A 24,500-nucleotide genomic window follows, 5' to 3' on the forward strand; every position below is an offset into this window, starting at 1 on the left:
AGCATCAGTTCTATGGGGGCATTTTACTGTAGCCTCCCCAAAATCTTTCTTAACCTGGAATCATGACTTCTGTTTTGAAATACCACAGTGAACCTCACATTTTAAACATAGCAGACAATGTTATAAGGGCTTGGTATATTATATGGTTTTATATTAGCACACCTTTGTTCTTTGCTATTTTTGTGTCCTTAGATATTTTTCCCTTAACAGCCAAAAGTCTGCTTGTCTTTCAAGGCCCAACTCAGTAGCTACATTTTTGAAGCTTTCCTTGATTCTCTTCTCTGTTCCTATAACATTTTATTTTTCCTGTCTTAGATTGTTGTTGTTATTTGTTTGAAGTATATAATAATTTTTATGTAAGTTTGCCTCTAAATCAGATTGTAAACTTCTGGGCAGAGTTTATTTCTCATTTATCTTTGTGTGTATCCACCAAGTATATAACACATTTTTGAACATAGTGGTGCTCAGTAAATATCTTTTGGGTGCCTGGTTAAAATACACATATATGGAAGAAGTATAGAAGCGTGTGCTTTGGGGGTGGACGTATTTAGGTTTGAATCTGGCTCTGTGACTCACCAGATATTTGACCTTAGCTAGATTACTTACCTTTCTGAGTTTCGGTTTCTTTTCTGAGGAATGGAAATAATGGTACTTATTTTTCTAAATTATGATGCTTAAAGAAAGATAAACCATGTGAGTCATTCTACAGTGCCAGGCACTGTATAGGTATTTAATGTTAAATGTATTAGTTAAAATAGAAGACTAGTGAAAAAAAAAAAGCTCATGATTTCTAAAATAAGTGTATATTATTCATCTTTCTGGAAAAAAAGAAGTAGCATTTGCCTACAGCTGGTCTGTATAAAACCAAGTAAAAAGGCAACATTGAATATGTGAAAGATGGGTTATAATGATTAGGAAAATTTTGGTCATCATAAATAGGTCCCAAATGTAAGCTGGCTTCCAAATAAAAGGAATTTATCATCTCATATGACTTAAAAGACTAGCAGTGGTTTGCCTCAAGCACATCTGTAGTGCCATGGTGGCCACCATAGCCTCTCTTTCCTGCTGGTTCCAATAAAAGTCCCAGGATTGGGTATCTCAATACTGAGCCTAAACCGCTGTGGTCAGGGGTATGGAATACACTGCTACAAGCTTCCTTCTGAAGTCCCAGAAATGGGATTGAGGCCAGTGCCTGTGAAATTATATGGATTGAGAAGGGTGGGAGAGAGACAAGGAGAGATTCGCTAAAGAAAAAGAAGGGTCCTGTGGTCATAAGCAGTGCCAGTGGGTTCTGGGCATGGAGAAACAGAAGATGTTACTCTTAGCTTTCTTTTAAGAAAGAAAGCTGACATATATTCATGCTGTAATTTATCAAAGATAATCACCTATGTGAAAGTAAGCAGTTTTAATACATTGTATATACATGAGGGGCTACTTGTTTTGGAAATTTTATTAGTGAAAATGAAGAAAAAGGTTGTTTTAAATGAAGGACTTATGTAAAGTGTCATTTTTAGGGGGCATATGTCTAATATATTTTATTCAGTTTTATAAGTATGTTCAGAACTTGAATTCCTATAACAGGGAAAGGTTACATGTTTAAATGTGCTTTGCATTAATAAAGAGATGTGTATATAAAGAAATCTAAAATCAAATGAAGACTAGACACAAGATACTAGGCACAAAATATGTTTACTGAACATGTTTATTGGATGTATTTCCTTCTAAAGCTATTATTTTAAAAAAATGTTAATTTTGTAGAAAAGGCGAAGGAGTTTTTAAATCTGACAACATTTCTACTATATCCATCCTAAAAGATGTGCTCTCTAAAGAAGCTACAAAAAGGAAAATTAACCTCAACATATCTTACGGTAAAAAAAAACCCATAAATCATTGGTTTTTTTTTGAGGTTGTTGTTACAGTAAGAATATTTCTGATCTAAGTGACTTATCTAATTGTGCCTGGTTCACCTTCTAGAGATAAATGAAGTATCAGTCAGACACACATTAAAGCTAATCCACCCAAAGCTGGAGTACCAGTTGCTTTTGGCTAAGAAAGTACAGTTAATTGATGCTTTAAAAGTAAGTATGGGTGTCAGGGACTCATGATCCTTGTTTTATTGCAATGGAATTTCTAAAATTGTAAAGTTTTATGCTTTAAATCCACTTTATACTGGATTGAATTTTGAACATTAAGGCACTTCTGTTTTTAATTTTAATTAAGGAACTTCAGGTTCATGAGGGGAACACAGACTTTCTGATACCAGAATATCGCTGTATTCTCGAAGAGGCAGATCACCTACAGGAAGAATACAAAAAGCAACCTGCACATCTGGAAAGACTCTATGGTTAGTGGACTGTTCTAGAATACCTTGTCATATTTTGGCTATTTGCAAAGGATCATATGAGAGAAACTGGGCAGAGATAGGCAGAGCTTATCACAGTTATGAACCAGTAATGACGAATATATTGTACAATATATTTATTTTTCAGGTTAGTTTTAATGTTAAATATTTTAACTTGATAAATTACAAGTAAATATTAAGAAGTGAAATAAGTGTAGTTCTATGAATTAATCTGTATATGTGTATATATATATATATATATGAAGAAACCTGGTTGGTGTGAAATGAATATAGCGCATGAATCATTAGGCTATATATATCACACAAATAATTTTCAGGTTTTGTTGCTATTTTGAAATATCAAAAGGCAGCATTTAAATTTTTTAGGCGAAATTAAATAAGGGTTATATGTGTGCTGTGTCAGTTTACAGTTTGAAATTCCTTTTGCTTTGGTGGTGAGAAGTTGAGTTTTTTACAGTTGTATTGAAAAAGCAAGAGCAAGAAGGAGATGAAGGGGAAATAGAGAGGGAGGAAGGAACAACCTAAGAAAAATTTTTTTTGTGATCTTTACATAAGACTTATTGTGCATAGCATACCTGATTGTTTATAACATCTTTATAACCAGGTGGTTTAAAGGATATTTAATCCTTTCAAGAGCTCTGCAAGGTAGATGGTGTTTTCTCTGTTTTTCATTTTAACTGAAATCTCAGACTAAGGAATTTGTTGTCACACAGATAGAGGCAAAGCCTTCATTAGAACCTCGCCCCCAAATGCATGCTTTTTGCACTAGGCCAAGTCTTCTATAGAGTCTGGTGTCATCAGTTCATTTTGATCCTTAAGCCTACCTAATGAATTTATTTCATACCTAGAGACTTGATCATAATTGTAAAAATAATATCTAATATCTTAATATTTACTGTATGGCAAGCACATGATCTTTTATCCTCATAACAACTTAGAAGTTGGGTGGTGCAGAACTGCCGTCTCTTATCACCAATTCTGATGTCCAGAAAACTTTGAAAGCTAAAGCTTTTTTTTTCATAAATCATTTGGCAATAAATCTGACTTTATCTAAATTAAGTTAATGACAAAATCTCACTTCAACTAATATGAGGTTAGTTATGTATATATTTTTTATTCTATTTAGTGTGAATATTCATACATTTTGTTGCAGGAATGATATGTTTTCTTATCAAATGCTTCCACTCGTTTTCCACAAGTATTATGCCATATATATGGTATATTATATTCCTTTTATTAATTTTTTAAAATATGAAAAATTCTGAAACGTGTCTTGCATCAAGGGTTTTGAATAAAGGATTGATAGCTTGAATTATTCCCACTATACATACATGAAAACTCAAAGGTGAAATAATTTTCCCAGATATGTGAATCTAGAAATATTTACTGTCAAGTCAGATCCCAAGAATGGTCAACGTATAGCTGGGATATTTTAATTCAATTAAAGCTGTTACAAAACAGAATTTGTCTGCACTATGTCAAAATGGCTGGCCTCTTAGGGAAGAAAAACCCTCACTTGTTGTATTTTTGTATATACCAGTAGCAGTTCAGAATTGGCCAGCAGTTGATTGTCTGAATTAATATCTTGTAACCAGTTGTTAAGAGGGTTATTAGCCAAATGATTTATATTTTGAAACTGGCCTTAAAATCCTCCCAAAATAAATAGGGTTTTTTGTTTCTGGTTTGTCTTTTTAGGGCTGCACCTGAGGCATATAGAAGTTCCCAGGCTAGGGTTCAAATTGGAGCCTATACTACAGCAACGCCAGATCCAAGCTGCATCTACAGCCTACACCACAGCTCACGGCAATGCTGGATCCTTAACCCACTGAGCAAGGCCAGGGATTGAACCTGCGTCCTCATGGATGCTGGTCAGATTTGTTTCTGCTGAGCCACAAGGGAACTCCCCAAAAGAGTTTTAATGCAGCAATCCTTTTAGGTTTGTGTATGTTAAGTAATGGAATTACAAGTGCTTGGAAATAGATTCTCAAGCAATCGCTTACTTTCATTAAATATTATTTCATTAATAGAACTACTCAATGACAGGAAATTATTTTTTTCTTTCTAGGTATGATCACCGATCTTTTCATAGATAAATTCAAGTTCAAAGGCACCAATGTAAAAACCAAAGTGCCTCTTTTACTGGAGATTCTGGACAGTTATGACCAAAATGCATTGATTGCTTTCTTTGATGCTGCATGAAATGTAAACAAGGTAAAGCTCCAAAGAAGCTGTTTAAATAATTGTCTGTTTAAATGAAAAATGTTAAAACAGAATTACAAGCTAACAGTACATACTTTTATTTCAAGTGCTTTTTAATATCTAAAAATATTTGAGGTACAACCTTTTTTAAAGTAATGCTTCTATTTTTTTGACAAATGAAACTTTTTAAAAATGAAGAGATGTTTTATTTTAAAACATAAATGAAATGAGTCTGATGGATTTTAATGAATTTTTTCCAAGTGGATGTTTTAACTTTTAATTGAGAAATATTATTTGTAAAGTAAAAATATATTCAAAGATTTAACAAGCTAACACATATATGTATAAACTCAGTTTTCAAAATTGTATTTATGTATGTTATCTCATTTGATCTTGACAATATATTTATGATCATTTTGTCAATTCATATAGGAAAACTGATTCTTAGTGAGGTTAAGTGTTTAAGAAGACATGCTATTAATTTGTAAATATGGGATCCAAGTTCTGGTTCCTGGATTATGTTTTGGTTACTATGTATGTGTACAACCTATAAATTTTTTTTCCTAGGAATTGAGATTGATTTGCAAAACTGATTTTGCTGTTGCTTAGTAATGTTTTGTGACCCATGCTCAGTTTGTGAAATATTTGAGTTGACTCAGCGCTATATTTAACTTGTTATGACCAAGGAAAATCAGCTGGGTGGGCTTGAACAGACTGGGGGATCGTAACTTAATGTGCTGTAACTAGTAGGACTATGTAAGTGTACTACATGTGAATAGTGCAAAAATAGTGATAGCTTCTTAGATTTTCCTGCCATAGTATCCACTGATCTCCTTTTAATCATATATGGGGGGAAATATGACTTTAAGGCTATGGAAGTTTTGTTCATTAATCTTAATTCATATTGATTCATATTCAGGTGAATATTGTACGTAAAGGGTGTTTTAAAATACCGTAAGGAAATAGAAAATAAGCTATTTTTTATGTTTTCAAGAAAGGCTCGCTCACACTCATGAATTTGTTGGAAAACAGTGCTTCTTAATTATATACCATTATAATTATTAGATATGTGCAAGCCTTGTATATTAAATGTTAGAATTTGTTAAGGCACATATTGCTAACAGAGTTTTATTTTAATAAGGTCATATTGTTTTTACTATATTTAAACATTCATTTCTAAATGGAGCACATAATTATATATAGATCACTAGAATTTTACTCTGCTTTTTGTTGGCTACCACAGCTTGGGAAAGAAAGAGATGAACATTAATGACCATCTAGTGGAATTTTTTTGTAGTACATTACTCTTTGCTACATCTATCAACAGTAGTACAAGGTGGTACTTCAAAATAACTGCATCATCATTAGAAAAATAAAAAGCATGACTGTGCGAAGCACTTAAATGGTAAGATGATGTAGTCTGCCACTTGAGTATCAGTTACGTTAGCAGTGTGTTAAATGACTTATGCACGTTATTTAGTACTAAGGACACCTATATAACGCATAAACATTATTACTCCCAATTAACAGTTACAAAACTGAGAATCAACATTGAAGTGCTTGAACAAGATCACCGGGCCAGTAAGTGGGCGGATCAGATTTTAGACCTTGAGAAACTAGTCAGTCGAGCTAACTGGAGGTCCTGAGGCTAAAGGCCAAGGTGGCCCACTAATAATTGTTAAAATTTAATTTAGTTTATTCTAGAGACAGCCCTTGCTCTGAGACAGGGACCCCCTAGTGGCTCCGTTTAAAGTCACAATAAGCTTAGGCCCCGCCTCTTTGCGCAGCGCGGGCGTACTTCCTCCTGCTGCTCACCGACGTTTCTTCGCCCCGCTCCGCCCCTGCTCGGTTTCCTTCGCGGCAGCCTTCACTTGCCTGCGACTGTGTCGCCCAGCGTGACGTCACGGGCCTTGGCCCTTATCATTGGTCCATTTCAATAGTCGCGGGCTACTTGAACTGCAGGAACAGCTGCCGCTCCGGCGGGCTGCTCGCTTCATTCCGGGGGCGTCCTTGACCCTGCACGCCCGGCAGCGCCTGCCTCCGGCTTTTGCAACCTCCTTGGTCCTGCACGATCCTGAGCAGGCGGGCGGGCAGGCTGGCCCGGGCTGTGGCGGGTAGGTAGGGCAGGAGTGTTCCTCGGCGGGACGCAGTGCACGCTGCTTGGCGCCGCAGGCTGATCCCGTCGCGCCCCCGGGAGCAGTGATGTTGGGCAGCTCCGCGCCCGGGCCTGTGGCCCGCGAGGCGGGCTCGGCGTTGCTAACATTGCAGCAGACGGCGCTCCAAGAGGACCAAGAGAACATCAACCCCGAGAAGGCTGCGGCCGCCCAGCAGCCCCGGACCCGGGCTGGGCTGGCGGTACTGAAGGCCGGGAACTCACGGGGTCCAGCGCTGCAGCAGAGGCCTAAGACGCGACGGGTAAATGAGTTATTATCTGGAGGAGGGTGGGCCAAGCGGGAGTTTTGCATGGGTTTGGACCGCAGAGGAGAGTGGCGAGGTAGCATCTCCTGGGGTTTTTTCGGGAGGCCAGTGTCGGGGGTCCCTTTGACCTCTGGTTTTCTCCAGTGTGGGATGCCACATTACTCCCATTCGTCTCCCTGCCAGCACTATGCGTTTATGTTGCCTGTCTGCTCTATTGAGAGTATTTTGCTATAGACAATAATGGTCAAACCAAATCCTCCGACGTTGAGTATGTGTTAAGTACGGTCTTTGCCGCCTCCGCGCCTTTCTCTCAGCTTTTAGGCCCCAGGCATTGCCCGGACCTCCTTCATGCTACCCACATAATTAAGAGATTACCTCTACTTTAGAAAAAGGTATAAAAAATACTTTGCTTTTGGACAATTCCGCCATCTTACCGAATTTGCTCTGTTGCTCCACCCTGGGGCGAAAGAGGTAAACCACTTTTTTGCCATTTCTCCTAAATTTGGCATCTTTTGGCCTGCCCCACCACCTATCTTAGCCCTGATTATTTTTGTGTAATCCGTTAGTGTGACTCTAAAACCTCTGCAGGAACGCATACTCAAATTTCCTTGCCTGAATTTTGCCCCATAAAGTTTAATTTTCCTGATAGAGTATTTGGAAGTAAATGCAGTATAAGGGGATGAAAGCCAAATTCCATTTAATAGACTCAAAGCCAGTTATTTATTTTTAGGTTGCGCCTCTTAAGGATCTTCCTATAAATGATGAGCATGTCACTGTTCCTCCTTGGAAAGCAAACAGTAAACAACCTGCATTTACCATTCATGTGGATGAAGCAGAAGAAGAGACTCAAAAGAGGCCAGCTGAATCTAAAAAACCAGAAAGTGAAGATGTCCTGGCTTTTAATTCAGCTGTTACTTTACCTGGACCAAGAAAACCACTGGTACCTCTTGATTACCCAATGGATGGTAGTTTTGGTAAGTTTTAAAGAATATCTGTATCAAATAAATGTAATCATAATTATTGCATAGGTAAGTTTAGAAAGGCTGTGACTTATTTCAGGCCTCACAGTTTATCCATGACCTAGTGACCTACAAAAGGATCTTAATCCTATACTCTCTGGTACACTATTAATCACATCAGTTTTATTAGATCTCAAACACTTACTTTAATCTGACCCTGGACATGTTGCTTGATTGGGAGAATATATTTCAATTGTATTCTTAAGATTCACTTTGTATATACCATTTCAAAGAGTGCTATTTGAGGATGTAGTTTAAATATTGTGATCAGGAGTTCCCGTTGTGGCGCAGCGGAAACGAATCCGACTAGGAACCATGAGGTTTCGCGTTCAATCCCTGGCCTTGCTCAGTGGGTTAAGGATCCAGTGTTGCCATGAGCTGTGGTGTAGGTCGCAGATGTGGCTTGGATCCCACGTTGCTATGGCTCTGGCGTAGGTTGGCAGCTACATCTCTGATTAGACCCCTACCTGGGAACCTCCGTATGCAGTCCGGTGAGGCCCTAAAAAGACAAAAGACAAAAAATAAATGTTGTGATCAACATCTCTTCCAGCTTTAAACTTTTGTTTAAAAGCAGTCTGAGTGATTGACTGACACCAGGGAGGGACATGGTTATCCTGTGAGTCACAGTTGAACTATGCTTTTTTGTACATTACCACATATAATAGATGGGCTCACTAAATCTAGTATATTTTAGTTCTGTCAATGAGAGGTATAGCAGGGAAGTCCTTTGAAAATAAAATAATTTGTGTACTTTTATTTAAAATGTACAGGAGTTCCCTTGCGGCTCAGTGGGTGAAGGATCTGGTGTTGCCATGTTGTGACTGGTTACAGCTGTGGGAGGGTTCCATCTCTGGCCTGGTAGTTGCCACATGCCCTAAAAAGACCAAAAAAAAAAAAAAAAAAAAAGAAAAAAGTAAAATTTACAACAAATTTTAACCTCAGATTAAACCTTGAAGTAAAAACATTAATGGCTGATACTTTTTGCCTCCAAAGATAATCTAAATTTACAACAAAGAATCTCCCCTTGATTGTAGTGTTAATAGGTTGGAACTGCCCATAACAAATATAATTCTCTTTAGCACACATTAGCCTTCTAGTTACCGTCTAGATTGTGCTTTGAATACGTCAGACTTTGGGGTCTGTAAGCTCCCTTATGACAAATCCTAGGTATTACCTCAAAACTTGATTTTAACTTGTTCTGACAGAACCGTTGTACTCCTGTCATGGGAGATGAAGGATACTTTAACAAAATATCTTTTCCTCAAATTCTTTTTCCTGTTAATGACTTATCAGTATTTTTTTTTTTTTCTTGTTAAAATCATTCCAAAGCTAGGTGGACAGAGGTACGAAAATCAGAGTGAAATCCTCTATGTATTTTGTCATAAGAAGCTCTTTTTAGTTGGATAAAATAAATGCTTTGGTAGTATGGGACTCCTTACAAGGACAATCACTTTTAGCTTTAATTAGATAGAAAATTAAAAGTAACTTAATCTTATTTCTTAATTCTCCTAGAGTCACCACATACTATGGACATGTCAATTGTATTGGAAGATGAAAAGCCAGTGAGTGTTAATGAAGTTCCAGACTACCATGAGGACATTCACACATACCTTAGGGAAATGGAGGTAAAGGCTCTCTAAATCTTCTTATACTGTTGTTTATTCACTGTGGTGAAATGAAATTGAGGGTAATGTTTTAAATTTTTTAATTGCCAGTGGATTACTCTTAGGCTATACCTATGTTTCCAGCATGTAGCATCTCCTAATGGTAGAATAATCTAATTGCAGTTTTAACACTATACTAAATAACTTTCTCAACAGGTTAAATGTAAGCCTAAAGTGGGTTACATGAAGAAACAGCCAGACATTACTAACAGTATGAGGGCTATCCTCGTGGACTGGTTAGTTGAAGTAGGAGAAGAATATAAACTACAGAATGAGACCCTGCATTTGGCTGTGAACTACATTGATAGGTTTCTTTCATCGATGTCTGTGTTGAGAGGAAAACTTCAGCTTGTGGGCACTGCTGCTATGCTGTTGGCCTCGTAAGTCCAACTTGGTTTGTTGGATTTAAAGTGATTCATAGTATCTTTCTATTTAGGGAAGAAATGTGATTTTTAAAGTGTGACATTTTAAAACTTATACTACACAATGCAAAGTCAGTGACTACTATAGGGGTGGTGGTGTGGGTGAAAATTTTTAAATTTCAGACATTCATTTTCCTAGTTCTGGATTTGAGGGCACATTGAATGAACATATAGATTACAAAGTGGCTCCTTCCACTGGAAAGTATTTTCTGGTATATAAGCAAAATCTTATTTTTTTTCCCCATTAAGACATGAAAACTAAAAACTAAAATATAAAGCATTTATTTTTCTAAGAAACTTTCCTACATTTTCAGTTTCTTGGTGAACTCTGGTACTGTTTCCATCTTGGGAAGTCTCTTGCCTCATTTATTTCCTTTGACTGCAGTGGGAGAAATATTTGGGTCTTAATTAGCATTTACACAATCTCTGCTAGAAATGGTCAATTATCAGTGGAAATAAGCAACTGGTGGTAAGTACAGGCTTTGGATTTGTTTTATTCTACTTAAGGAATTTCAAGTTGGGGTAAACTTGCTTTTCTTTTAGGAGGACTAATTACTTAAAACTTCTTTCATTGTAGAAAATTTGAAGAAATATATCCCCCAGAAGTAGCGGAGTTTGTATACATTACAGATGACACTTATACTAAGAAACAAGTTTTGAGAATGGAGCACCTCGTTTTGAAAGTCCTTGCTTTTGACTTAGCTGCACCAACAATAAATCAGTTTCTTACCCAGTACTTTCTGCACCAGCAGTCTGCAAACTGCAAAGTTGAAAGTTTAGCCATGGTAAGTTCTTTTCATGTTGTTGAATGAAGATCCTGAGGTTACAATTAGGGGTAAACCGTAGTTTCATTATCCAGCCTTGGTCAAGGGATTTAGTACTTCAGGGATAGACTAGTGCCACAGTATGAAAGAAAGCCTATCACCAGCAAAAAGGAATATAAATTGAGAAAGCACTAGGGGTGGTGCTATGACGATGACTTCCCCGGAAATGATAGCCAAAAGAGTTGATTTAAGAGCTATTAGAGGAACTATACATGATGGGAATGAAGCAAAAACACTGATAGTGGATATATTTAAAGATGTGGCTATGGATTTTTTTTCCCCTATGGTTGCTTTAGAGCAGTTTTAAAAGACAGAAAAAAAAAAAAAATGTAAGACCAGAACGCAAGGATTTCAAGTTTGAATTCCAGAGCTCTTAGGATCATAAAATGTATTTTTTTTTTTTCTTCCAGTTTTTGGGAGAGTTAAGTTTGATAGATGCTGACCCGTACCTAAAGTATTTGCCATCAGTTACTGCTGCAGCAGCCTTTCATTTAGCACTCTACACAGTCACGGGACAAAGCTGGGTATGTATTACAACATCTTTACACATCTATCTTGTGGCTTAAATGTTTATGCCACATAGACAACTGATGGTTGTCCAGATGTACTGAACTGAAAGAGTTGTTCAACACTGTTTAAAGCATAAAATGTCTTGTACCTGTTTAAAAGCATCTATTTGTTAGGTTGAAAGCTTAGTTATTACTTGGACTAGAAACATGTGCTTGTGCTTAAAGGATTTGGCAGGGAAAATAGTAAAAACTGAAGTCCAAAAAAAAGAGCTTGAGAAAACTGGAAGATGTTAGTTGGGGGGTGTTAGTAATGAAGTTTAACAAAACTCAAGCTTAATGCCAACTACTAATTTGTGTTTAGTGTCTCTTTCTAAAAATGAGACTCAATGGTTCTCTCCCTCCTGTAGCCTGAATCATTAGTACAAAAGACTGGATATACGCTGGAAACGCTTAAGCCTTGTCTCCTGGACCTTCACCAGACCTACCTCAGAGCACCACAGCATGCACAACAGTCAATAAGAGAGAAATACAAAAATTCCAAGTAAGAATGAACAACAATGGATACTAAAAAAGCTTGCTTTCCAGGCTATTGTATGGTTCAGAAACCCTTGACATTTTAACTTTATTAGGGGATTCACAAATCAGGCACAGCCTCCCCGGGCAGCTCTTCTCTTGGCAAGCCATGTGTTTTGAATAGGTTGTAGTTAAAGGTTTCTGTCCTGTATTTGAGGAAGAGGGGAGAGGAATGAGCATGCATGCAAATTTGGGGTACTAGACAATGATTTTATAACCATTAATTCAAGTAGAACTAGCATCTGTGAGTTCCTAGTATGTATCATTTCATGATCTGCTTCATGCAATGAATATTTACTAAAAATGGATTTTTTTCCCTACTTACAGGTATCATGGTGTTTCTCTCCTCAACCCACCAGAGACACTAAATATTTAACAGTGAAAGACTGCCTTTGTTTTCTAAGATGTAAATCACTCTAAGTATATGGTGTACAGATTTTTTTTTTAGGTTTTAATTTTACAATCATTTCTGAATATGGTCAAGTATGGTCAAGTTATGGTCAAGTACAAATTATGGTATCTATCACTTTTTAAATGGTTTTAATTTGTATATCTTTTGTACATGTAACTATCTTAGATATTTGGCTAATTTTAAGTGGCTTTTGTTAAAGTATTAATGATGCCAGCTGCCAGGATATTAAGAATTAATAAATTGATTTGGAAAACTTGGTTTGTAAGTCAAATTTAATCTGAAGTAAAATTTGACTTTAAGATTTCACTCAGGAAAACCATGGTTTACTAAACCATGGGAGGGGCTGGGGAGCCTTCTCTCTGACAGACAGGTGCTGACATTCACTCCCCTAAGGAACTGGGCCAACTGGCTGACTCTTCCAAGCCTTTGTACACATGCTATGAAATGCTTTTTCACTCCACAATTTATACACTTGACCTAACAAAGTGATAGCTATTTAAAACCTGTTTTAAAAGTTCTCCAGAGGTATATTTTAAAGCATAATGTGGGGGGGGGAGGGGGAAGAAAAAACTGTATAAAGAAGTAGCTAGATTTTATAATGGATTTGTGAATAACACCCAAGGTTGTTAACACTGAATAAATACCTTTTTAATAGTTATATACACAAAATATACAACTATGTGTACTTTAATTAGCAGTTCTCTTCTTTTTTCTCTTTTTCACTGGTTTTTTACTTGGTCCTTTTTCTTGTGTTGCATGGATGGTCTGTGTTCTATGAACAAAGTAAATTTAACAATGTTAGTACTGGGAGCTGACTCCACAGATGATTTACCAGTCTTATATCAGTGTGCTGATTCAAACTTTACTTTTTCCAGTAGGATATAACATTTGCCATCTGTGACAGAATACTGTAACCTTGAAAAGCATCCAAGCTGTTCTATAGAATTTATAGACATATAGTCCTAATGTCTATAAATCTCAGGCTAAAGAAACCACAGGAAAAACATCTGGATTGCTGATTACTGTTTATAGTAGGATAAGATGATAATAAAACTAGAGGGCAAGCCTCTTAGCAGGTCGTGAGTACGTAGGGAGTTCCTGTCATGGCACAGTGGGAACAAAATCCGATCAGGAACCATGAGGTTGCAGGTTCAATCCCTGGCCTCATTCAGGGGATTAAGGATCTGGTGTTGCCATGAGCTGTGGTGTAGATGGCAGACGCGGCTCGGATCTCAGGCTGTGGCTGTGGTGTAGGCATGCAGCTGTAGCTCCAATTTGACCCCTAGCCTGAGAAGCTCCATATGCTGTGGGTGCGGCCCTAAAAAGCAAAAAATAAATAAAGAGTCGAGTATATGTATACACTTGAAATTTATTACCTTATTTTCTTTGGGTTCTTATCTGGTTCTAAGATGATCATTTCTTCTTCTTCACTGTCTGAGAGTACAATTGGGGCATCTTTAAAGAAATGTTAAGAAAAGAATATAAATAATTCCTTGGAAAATTTCCACATGCATTTATATCAACTATCTCTATTAAGATAAAGAGCCCAAGCAATTCTGTGTGGAGGCTTACTGATTTACTAAAAAATATTCTGGTTATCTAAACATTTTGATACATGTCAATCAAAAAGATCTCTTCTATAGAACCAATTTGGAAACTGAAGTCAGTATGCCAAATGAACTGCTTGAGTTACTTTTTAGAATCTGCTGATTTCATGGGCACAGCCCGCCCCCACAAAAAGGCACATACATTCCAAAAGATGTTTTTGCCAAATCCCTTCAGAAATGTCCCAATTTACACTCCACCCATTTTCCAATACATACTTGTATTTGAGAATAATTTGCATTCTCCACTGAACGTTATTTCATCTAGCCAGTAACTAAATGTCTAGCCATTAACCTTATTAACAGATTTAGATTCACTCACAGACCCTGTGTTTAAGCAGCTGGTGTCAGTGTAATGTATAATACTATGTAACCACTGGGAAACCTAAATAAGATTCCCAATCAATGGGTTTTTTTCCCCTTACAAAACCCTCCAGGAAGTCCTCAATAATATTTACAAGCAATAATCTCTTTCCTTGAAGGCAGGCAGAAATGTGCAATACATAACCTAAACAATGCCACCTTCACTATTTTCTCAGCCAGATTGAGTAACTGCACCTTTGATTTCTCTTTTTACAGTTCACGATTTTCTAGTATGAACCAAGTCAGAATTTGGTTTCCTTTAAAATATCTACAGGTGAGAACAATTTCACTAATTCTACACTTTTAAGAATGCAAAGAACATCAGGACCCTCCAGTATTCATGTACTTTTAGAATTTTCTATGTTCTAATGCTGCTCTAATGTAGCCACATGTGGCCCTATGTGACTTTAAAGCAACTAAAATTGAGTTCCCCATACAAGCCACATTTCACTGCTCAATAGCCACATGTGCCTTGTGGCTAACACACTACTGTGTAGATATACAACATTTCTTACACTGCAGCAAAGAGTTCTGTTTGGACAGTATTTCTCTAATACATGTTACAATATTGCCTTTTTGTTTAAATCACAGGTTATTTAGCCCCTCTAAAAAAGCAATTGCTAATATACAAATAAGATCCCTATAATCAGGAGATATACAGTTTCACATACCTTGGCTTCCAATATTAGAGATTTCTACTCCAGTGTCCGTTTTTATACTATCAAGAATGATAGCTTCATCACTGCCACCTTCATCCTCATCTTCCTTCTCAGAGTCTTCAAGATCACCCCAGGAGTTTTCTATTCCCTCTCCAATCTGGGCAGTTCCAGGAGTCCACAGCACAGGTTTAGAAACACTTAGCAAGTTAAGAAAACTGAATAACAAAAATATGGCTACTTGATGCAGTGTCAGAAAAGATGAGAATGAAAGCTTTTTTAAGATTGAAGTGTGCTTCAAATTCTTAGGGAAAAAAAATTTACTAATAGTTATTATAGTATGGATTGCTGAATAATGAAGAAAAATGTATAAATCAGGTGAAAATTTTATGGACACAATGGGTGAGAAATAGCAAGAGACACTGGCTGTGAACATTGTAATTAATTTGGTGAATGAATAATAATGGACAGCCACTGATATTAAGGAAAATGAAATATTGTAAATTGACTCTTGAAATTAACATAATTTTCTGGGTTTTGCAAGATAGTTAAAGAGAAGGTGGATATTCTACCATCAATGACTCATCACTATCTGGTATCTTAAATGTTTGCTCTAACAAAGTACAGTGTTCAGAAAACAAATTTCAGTATGCACATACTTCACAATGCCTTAACAATGCCCAAAATGTTATGAATCTCCTCGTTGTCACTGAAAAAAAACACCCAGTAAAGATACACTTCTAAAGGAGGTTCAGCTTCAGAAATGATTTCTTCTGCTTTCTCCTCTACATCGGAAGTATCAATAGGGGCCTTTTCCATTTTAAATGCTGTGATTCTTTGATTTGCTATAGACTCCGCAAAACCAAACTTTCCGCCTTCTTTCCTGTGTGGTTTTTTTCCAGGGGAGTAGGGAGGGAAAGGGGAATGAGAGGAGAGAAGAAAGGAAGGGAAAGAAAACGTTAACTATTTTAGCCTTTTGAATGAGAAATATTAGATAAGAAACTAACCTCACCAATTTATTATGCCTATCAAGAGAGAGAATAAAAAGTTACTATAGTTAACCATTTATAAAACTAGGTGCCAGCCACGTGCTATATGCTTAAAGTGTATTATTTCCCAATCCTCAAACACCAGGGAGGCATCAACTTCCCCTATTATAGAATATAGGTAAGTGCTGAGATAGAGCTGTTGCTTAATGTCACACAGTAAGAAGAGATAGGAATTACCCCAACTTGTGTTCTGTTAATGTTACTGGATTCTTTTTTCTCTAAGAAATTGTTAATTAATCTTTTTAAAAGAAAAATATTACGTGGCTTTTCAATACAGATTATGTTTAAATTGGAAAACAATAAAATAAACAGTTCGATCAACTCTGAAAAATCATTAAGTAGTATACTCACTGAGATTAACAGATAAAAGACTTGAGTTTTAAAAACTGTATGGTTATGCTTATAGGAGAGAAGTGCTTAACAGAAAAATCTATAAAAAGACCATTCAGTTCTAAAAAAAAATTAAACTTACCTAACTTTCTGGTCGTTCTCCAAAGCTTTCTGTATTAGCTCTGTAATTTCCAGAACTTTCACACCAGCTATTTTACTACACCTCAAAACCTATTATAAAAGTGAACTGTTACTCACAGACTTAGAAAACAAACTTATGGTTACCAAAGGGGAAAGGTAGCAGGGAAGGATGGACTGGAGCTTTGTGACTGGCATATGTACACTACTGTATATGGAATGCATGGTCAGTGGAGACCTGCTGCATAGCACAGGGAACTCTACTCAATATTCTGTGATAACCTCTGTGGGAAAAGAATGTGAAAAAGAATAGATTTATGTATGTGTATAACTGAATCATTTTGTTGTACAGCAGGAATTATAACACTGTAAATCGACTACTTTTCAATAAAACCAGAAAAGTGAACTCTGTTATTTAAAGACAAATCATATAGTTTTTATATAAAAACATGAGATTAGTTTTTCTATCTTTACAATTTAAGCCTTTTTCCCCCTAAATACTAAAATAATACAATGCAGTAAACACAAGTTAGCGGAAAATATGAAAGCTGTTTTTGATTTGCTTTTTAATGGCCACACCTGTGGCATATGGATGTTCCCAGGCTAGGAACTGAATCTGAGCCACAGCTGCCCCAACTGGGAATCCTTTAACCCACTGTGCTGGTGGGGGATCAAACTTGCGCTTCCATAGCAACTTGAACCACTGCAGTCAGGTTCTTAACTCACTGTGCCACAGTGGAAACTCCTGTGAGGTATTTTAAAATGTTAAGGGAACTGACCCCAAAACTGTTCAATGACAATGTAAAAGATCCCACTGAAGAGGCCACAAACAACATATGCACAAGGATGCACTAACTTCCTTTGTGTGTGATCCGGAGCTCTGTTCAGGACAGGGCTGTACAGTGTCCCCTGCGAAGCTTTTATAAAGCTAAAATCCCCAGGCTTCAGGGACCTAAAGGATCAGAATCTATGGAAATAGGGATCTGGTAGTGGCCATGATGCTGGTAATAATGACAATGATGATAACAAAAACAATTACTGCACACTTAATATATGCCATACAGTACATTATATCCATATCTATACTTATATCCTCCCATCAAGAAGGTGCTGACAGTAACATAAGCCCTATTTTACAGATAAAGAGACAAAGGCACAAAATGAAATCATCTGCCAAAGGTCACTAAGGCAGAACTGGAATTCCAATTAAGCAGTCTCTATGTTCTTAATCAGCTACATTATGTGCTACATGGCAAAGTCCCCCATGTGACTCTTCTATGTAGCAAGATTTGAGAACTACTGCTCACCATAGGCAAATTTCAAAAGTAGAACTATCTTTTTACCTTATTTCTATTTTTTGACACTTTAAAAAAAAAAATAGGGATATAAATCTCTCCTCACCAGAAGAAAAAAAGTATTCCTCTTATCTAGAAGGGTTAGACTCTGGAAGGCCATATACAGGAGCCACAAGTCAACAGAGTACTGAAACCAGATTCTAATACACCCTAGAATCAATCAGTCATTGAAAACATCAGTTGGATTTTAGTTAAAAATAAAAAAAAGCTTCTAAGAAGGCCTTTTTTTTTTTGGCCTTTGTCATGACACGGGCATACAGAAGTTCATGGGCCAGGAATCAAACCCAAGCCACAGCAGTGACAACACCGAATTCTTAACCACTAGGCCACCAAGAGACTTATTTATTCTTAATGGAACATTAATCAAAGCACTGACCTGATCTTTTAGCAGCATTATCCCACCACTGGATTGGATGGTACAAATCTCTCGATGCTTATTCATGGCAATCACCAGCAAGCCATCCATTACACGTTCTTCTCGTTCATTGGGATCCACCAATAAATATGTCCTGAAAGGAATGTTAAATGGACCTGAACAAATCTAAGACTTCAGTGCTTGTCAATTTTAAGATAATGGATATTTAAAAAAAAAAGACGGCATTATAATAAAGTCAACACAGTGAAGACCTGTGCTTATGAATCTGAGTCACTTTAATGTGAAGAGAGACAAGAGAATTACTATAACATTAATTTGGTTAATTTTTTAAAGTTACCCTAATATCCTGTACTTTGAAATTCTTGCAGGTTCTGCTAATGGCTCATTAAAAAAATACTATTTCTGCACTTTACAAAGTTAGCCTCCAATCACATGTGGTGACTGAGCCCTTGAAATGAGATGCATGATTAGTGTAAAATACTGGATTTCAAAGACTTAGTAGAAATAAAAGAATGTAAAAGATCTAATGAATAGTTTTTAAGATACTGATTCCATGTTAAAATAAGATATATTTTAGATATACTAAGTAAAATAAAATACATCAAAATTAATTTTACCTGGTTTTTTTTTTCACCTTTTTCGGTGGCTACTAAAATTATATATATGATTCATGTCATAATTCTATCAGACAGTGCTATTTTATTTCCCTCTAATAAAATTCTATAGTGCAATGACTAAAAGATGAAAGCTTTTTTCTAACTCTAATTCATTAAATTTCTAAAATATTTGTATCTCCCTTTGTTTCTAAAGAGATTTCAAGACTCAAGGTTTTATTTAAAGGCATCTTACATGGACCTAAGATTCTGGGTTTTCTGTGGTAGGAGGGACTAGCAGTTAGTTGAAAAGAAACTGCTAGAGAGCAGAAGGAAATTAGATTTTTTTCCCATTTGGGAACATTCCCCCTGTGACCTGCTCCTACCCATAACTATTCCATCTAATACCCTCTTCTATATCCTCCAAAGTCCTCTTCCATTAATCCACAGTAATTCTCACCCTACTTCCCAAATTAGAGCCTAACATCAATGCATCTCTAAGAAAGATACACTACCATGCTGCAGGAAACTCATAAATTTGTAAGTATGCCATGAAAAAAATGTGAAGTCTCTCCATTATAGTAGAGTTTGTCACTTCTACTGAGAAGGCTTTTTGACAACTAATGCCCTCACAAAAAAAGAAAAGAACTATGAGTAGAACAAAAAAGTTCCTAGCTATATTTATAATTCTGGCCCACAACAAAGACATGACTTACCCTTGCTGAAAGAAGGCAAAACTGACACAAATGGGCATGTGGTGGATGCTCAATGGTACAGGGTCACGTTCCTCAGGTGTGTACTGTTTGAAAATAAGTTTCAGTAATTACGGTCGCTGAGTTACAAACATAAAAAAAAAAATCATCCTGTAAAATGCCTTTAATCCTCAGTGAGTACCTAAGTAACTTCTTTTGCAATTACTTGTTTGACTTTGCCATTCACAATCCTTAAAACTTTATGCACATGTCAAAAAGATTTATTGAGGTATAATTTACATGTCATAAAATCCACTAATCGTGAGTAAATGATTCACTTTTTAGTAAATATAGTTACGTAACTATCACCACAATCCATTTTTTAAACATTCTTTTTACTTCCTTCAATTCCCTTGAGCCTGTTTGCTGCTAATTATCACTCTCACTCCCAGCCCAAAGCAACCACTGATCTACTTTCTCTCTCTAAATCTGCCTTGTAGGGGAGTCAAACAATTTTTAGCCTTTGCATCTGCCTCCTTTTAACGCATGTTTCATCCACCTTGCAGTATACACCACATCAGTAGTCTGGTCTTTTTTACTGCTGTATTTCGCCAAATAGTTAGGTATACCACACTCTGTTTTTCCACTCACTAGTTGATGAACATTTGGATAGTTTCCAGTTTGGGGCTGTAACAAATGATGCCACTATGAACATTCACATTTTCCTTGGGTAGATTCTTAGATATAGAATTGCTAGGTGATATGAATTATGCTTATTTTTTTTTTTGGTCTTTTTGCTATCTCTCTGGGCCGCTCCCACCGCATATGGAGGTTCCCAGGCTAGGGGTCGAATCAGAGCTGTAGCCACTGGCCTACGCCAGAGCCACAGCAATGCGGGATCCGAGCCGCGTCTGCAACCTACGCCACAGCTCACTGCAATGCCGGATCGTTAACCCACTGAGCAAGGGCAGGGACCGAACCCACAACCTCATGGTTCCTAGTCGGATTCGTTAACCACTGCGCCACGACGGGAACTCTAGAATTATGCTTATCTTTTTAAGAAACTGCTAAACTCTTCAAACATGGCTGTGCCACTTTACCACCAGTAATAACTCTGCAGTATTTTTTAATTGATGTCTTTTTAATCTACTCATTGCCCTTCACTTTCTTACTTCCTTATACCAACTCCCTTCTCTAAAAGAACACGGCTCTATTACTAATAAAATTTTGTCCACACCTCTAAGTCTTTCAAGAATCTGCTCTAGTCTAATTCCTAAAAGCAGCATCATGAATGATAGCCTAGAGAATCTGGGCATCTGATACTTCCTTTTGTAACTTGAAGACTCCAATTACCACAACAGTGCACTTTCATTATTCTAGCACATAGCTTATATCAAATTGAAATTAACATGCTTTGCACAAAAGAAAGGACAATGTAAATAGTATATGTCCACAGTTTTCAGTACTTATACTAGCACCATTATTATCACCTGGGAATTCTGTTAGAAGGACAAATGCATGGGTCCTACCCTCACTCCAAGAATGGAAACTAGTAATAGGTTTTTAAAATCCTTTTAGGTGTTTCTGATGGGTTTTTGTCACAGAATAAGAACAAGCATCTCACTGTGAAAACACTGAGAATTATGTATTTTTTACACATGCCACCTAAGCATAAGCCAACCACTTCATCTAATGCTCAATCCAAAGAAGTCACTGGGTTTTATTCTAGAAAACCAGGGTAAGGTATGCTTTCATTGACAAATGGTTCAATATTGGAGATTTAAGAGATTTCAAGGGCAAGTATGACTATATTTAGTTCTTGTCTTGCTAACAAATTTTAGAACATACTTAACTACTATTTACAACAAGGCTCATTAAAAACAACTTGTCTGCATGTCAAAGATACTCATTCATTCATAAGAAGGAACCTGGCTCACATCATGGAAACTTACCAGTGTTACTTCATCTCCTTGGACAGAGACATCAGGCCTTCGGAAGTGACATAAGGCTACAATTGCAGCAATGCTGGCAGCATCAATAATATTTCCATCATGATTTAATAAATGTAGGTCCACACGTATTTGCCAAACCTGAATGTGAATTTAAAACAAAAATAAATCCCGTATGATCACAACCAGGTTACTTATAAAGAAAGTTAACACTATGTGCAAATTTTTCTCTTTAAAAAGTTAATCCTTCTATTCTATTAATATATTTAGAAAAAATGTGAAGCCAGACATCCAAAATATCCGTAGTTTACTTTTCTATGAGTCATCTGACAACAGTAAAATATATACTCTGAATAAACACAACCACTCCATACTGAGTGCTAAGATTCCCCTAATTCTAAGCCTATTTATATTGTGTCTCCTAACTCAAAAACCTCAAACTCTTAGGTTTTACTTAACAATATATATGATAACCTTAGAAGTAATGCAAATAAATGTATCTTATTCAAGTATGGAATGTCGAAAGGCTGAGTAACTTCTCAGGAGTCAAAAAGATAGTGAAAATACCCTAATCAAGAATAAAGTTCTCATATTACCATGTAGCAGAATATATTGAGAGTAAGACTTCCAACATCAGATTACCACTGACTCACTATTGAGCCCTGTATATGTCAATAAACCTATCCAGATGAAGGATTTAATCACTTCATCATCAATTAAAAAAGGAAAACATTACCTGCTTCTATCAACTCACTTAAGAAAATAAGTGAAAATATGTGGAAAACCATAGATTCTCTGATTAAGAAATCTGTATACAAATCCAAGTTGCTACTTTTAACAATATTTTTTGTTCCTCCAAAGAGAGATAGCATAATATTCTATAGGTAGCACTCAGGAACATGTGAACTGAAGTGAACTAATATAAAACTGAATTAATTGAAGCTCTTGAGAATACAAGTATAGAGACAGGGATCCATCAATCAACAATACTCATCCTATGATTAAGAATTTTGGGCATATTCCCCACCTTTTCACCAGCAACAACACAGAGAGATTCAGTGTCTATACACTTCGAATTTCTTAGACATCTTTCCAAGAGGCGATTCAACTTCACCAAGAGATCTGACTGCCTATGAAAACAGGAATGGGCTAAATGTTATGAAATCTAACACCAGGCATTAAAACAACAGTCCACCCCTATTAGGCTCTCCTCTGGCTAAAGCAGCTTAAGAAAAAGATTTAAATACCTTCCAGGTTCAAAAGCTGGGGCAGCCATCTGAGAGAGTTCAAGGTTAAAAAAAAGAATACCTTCTGTTGCCCTATTGAGTTTTGGAGAAACAAGTTCACAGGAAACCTGTCCAAGCACTCTGCAAAGATAAAGTATAAATCTGTTAATTAAATGTATTTAATTTTAAAAAAAATTAAAAAAAGACAAAACCTCAATTAGTTTCCAATAAGAAAAAGGAACTCTAAAAATTAAGTTTCAATCTTACACTACTTTTTGAGTAATAATATGTTTGGCATGATATACATTAGAGGTTGAAGTTACATACAAAGTATAGTAGTAGAACAGATAAAGAAATACAGAGTTCCTGCAGGGGCTCAGGTCACTGTAGAGGCACAGGTTCAAACCCTGGCCAGGCAGAATAGGTTAAGGATCCAGCATTGCCATAGCTGTGGCATAGGTTGCAGCTTCGGCTGGGATGTGATTCCTGGCCTGGGAACTTCTATATGCTGTGGGTATGGCAAGAAAAAAACATATATAAATACACACACACATTTATATATACACTTATATTTTATGTATACAAATAAAACTTATTGGCACAAAGAGATGACAGGAAAAAATCTCTTATTACAATATATGCTATTCCACAGATTTTAAAAAAGAGTCAATAATCCTGTTTTCTCTTTTCCAAAACAAATACTTAGTGATACAAGAAGGCATGCAAACTTGAGACAAGAGTTTCCACATGGCATGGTTCACCAATATTATCCGAACAATTTTTTCACAACTTCCAAATGACTATTAAAAACCTAATTCTCACATCACCCAGGAAAAGGAGGAAAGTAGGCCCTACTTAATGACAAAAAAAAATGAACAGAACAAATTCAGTGCAATCACTGCTGGTTGTATATATGATTCATAGAGGTCAGATAGAACTATGTGACACTCATGTCACAGAAAATATATTCATGAAAAAAATGTTAAAGTGTAACTATAAAACAAAAGTCTCACACTAAAGAAAAAACACAGTAATTTTTGGCAGCTAAACAATCAACTGTTCAGACTTCTTATCTGATTTGTAAACTGAATCAGTAAAGTCCTTTTAAATTTCTCTGTTGAGCTTATACTTAATTTGAATCCTTTGTTACCTTGTTTTTCCAAGTTCCACAATGCAGCACCCATAATCTGTTCCAAACGAGATCTTGATGTTCCTATAATCATAGGTTTGCCTGCCATCCAGCCGCTGTAAGCACAATGTTTACTCGTTTATTCCTAATACAAATATTTACAGAGAAGATGCTTTGTGCCAGGCCCTGGGCTAAGCACTCGGAGGAAAGTGTGATCCTACCCACTCCAAAAAAGGCGAGAGGAAACGACGTGCTCGGGCACTGACAGTCGCTGGGGTGACTCGAGCCTTGAAATGACCCCACTGGAGCCAAATAAATACTGCGGGCTTAGAGAAACGCACCAGTCGCTCCATCACGGGCTCCCGGGGTCTCGAGAACTAGGTCGGCTCGCCCAAACTGGAAAGCCGCCGACCTCCGTGCGAGCAGCGCGCCCATGCAGCGCCAAATGGCGGGCTTACCTTCTTCTCTTCGATGGCGCGAAGTAGAAAGCGGCGCTCGCAGTTTGAGAGTGGTGTTTCCTTCATGCTGTTGGGTCACGGGACCCACAGGCACTGGAATTCGTGGGGAACAGGGAACTTCAGCCTCTTCACGCGCGCTCCGCTCGCACCGCGGCGCAAGAGACTGACGTAATCAGCTCG

The 24,500-nt window shown here is 36.9% G+C and overlaps 3 protein-coding genes across 10 annotated transcripts in view; 2 read left to right on the top strand and 1 right to left on the bottom strand.

Annotated features, from left to right (window-relative positions):
* BBS7 (Bardet-Biedl syndrome 7) overlaps positions 1-5,671 on the top strand; it is a 45,976-nt gene extending 40,305 nt beyond the window's left edge. For both annotated transcript variants that reach the window (XM_084973943.1, XM_084973944.1), the window contains exons 16-19: positions 1,759-1,868; positions 1,975-2,078; positions 2,221-2,344; positions 4,428-5,671. In XM_084973943.1, coding sequence (XP_084830069.1) covers positions 1,759-1,868; positions 1,975-2,078; positions 2,221-2,344; positions 4,428-4,561 — 472 coding nt within the window. In that variant the 3' untranslated portion in view covers positions 4,562-5,671. The remainder of the gene's footprint in view (positions 1-1,758; positions 1,869-1,974; positions 2,079-2,220; positions 2,345-4,427) is intronic.
* Positions 5,672-6,697: 1,026 nt separating this feature from the next.
* On the top strand, positions 6,698-12,621 carry CCNA2 (cyclin A2). The gene is given in 8 exon segments (NM_001177926.1): positions 6,698-6,976; positions 7,710-7,953; positions 9,511-9,623; positions 9,819-10,042; positions 10,662-10,869; positions 11,319-11,432; positions 11,825-11,958; positions 12,318-12,621. Coding segments are annotated over 8 exon segments (1,299 nt in total). The 5' UTR covers positions 6,698-6,763; the 3' UTR covers positions 12,367-12,621.
* Positions 8,725-24,485, bottom strand: EXOSC9 (exosome component 9). 7 transcript variants are annotated; one of them, XR_014813817.1, is made up of 14 exons: positions 24,321-24,485; positions 23,884-23,978; positions 22,755-22,874; positions 22,535-22,637; positions 21,511-21,648; positions 19,583-19,665; positions 18,274-18,406; positions 16,547-16,635; positions 15,762-15,908; positions 15,041-15,225; positions 13,779-13,857; positions 13,089-13,174; positions 9,609-9,663; positions 8,725-8,872 (listed from the first exon to the last, which is right to left on the bottom strand). XR_014813817.1 is itself a non-coding variant. In XM_084973948.1 (13 exons), the coding sequence occupies exons 1-12, from the start codon at positions 24,384-24,386 to the stop codon at positions 13,090-13,092; spliced, it is 1,323 nt and encodes a 440-aa protein (XP_084830074.1). In that variant the 5' UTR covers positions 24,387-24,485; the 3' UTR covers positions 8,725-8,872; position 13,089. The 7 variants fall into 7 exon arrangements, 5 of the variants coding, with proteins under 5 accessions (XP_084830074.1, XP_084830073.1, XP_020957295.1 ...); XR_014813816.1 differs by having other exon boundaries at positions 13,047-13,174; XM_084973948.1 differs by lacking the exon at positions 9,609-9,663.
* Between the last annotated feature and the right edge of the window lie 15 nt (positions 24,486-24,500).

The sequence above is a fragment of the Sus scrofa genome, chromosome 8 (assembly GCF_054392235.1).
Source record: "Sus scrofa isolate SSC_HxYL_T2T_F1_AM1 chromosome 8, Sscrofa_HxYL_maternal_Yorkshire_Landrace_v2.0, whole genome shotgun sequence".
NCBI classification, from domain to species: Eukaryota; Metazoa; Chordata; class Mammalia; order Artiodactyla; family Suidae; genus Sus; species Sus scrofa.

Excerpts from the sequence above, each read along its gene's own strand:
- EXOSC9 (XM_084973948.1), bottom strand. The coding sequence starts at position 24,386 with ATGAAGGAAACACCACTCTCAAACTGCGAGCGCCGCTTTCTACTTCGC. Across the intron at positions 23,979-24,320 it reads GCGCCATCGAAGAGAAGAAG|CGGCTGGATGGCAGGCAAAC; the intron begins GTAAGCCCGCCA and ends TTGTGCTTACAG. Across the intron at positions 15,909-16,546 it reads GAGAACGACCAGAAAGTTAG|GAAAGAAGGCGGAAAGTTTG; the intron begins GTAAGTTTAATT and ends AAAACCACACAG.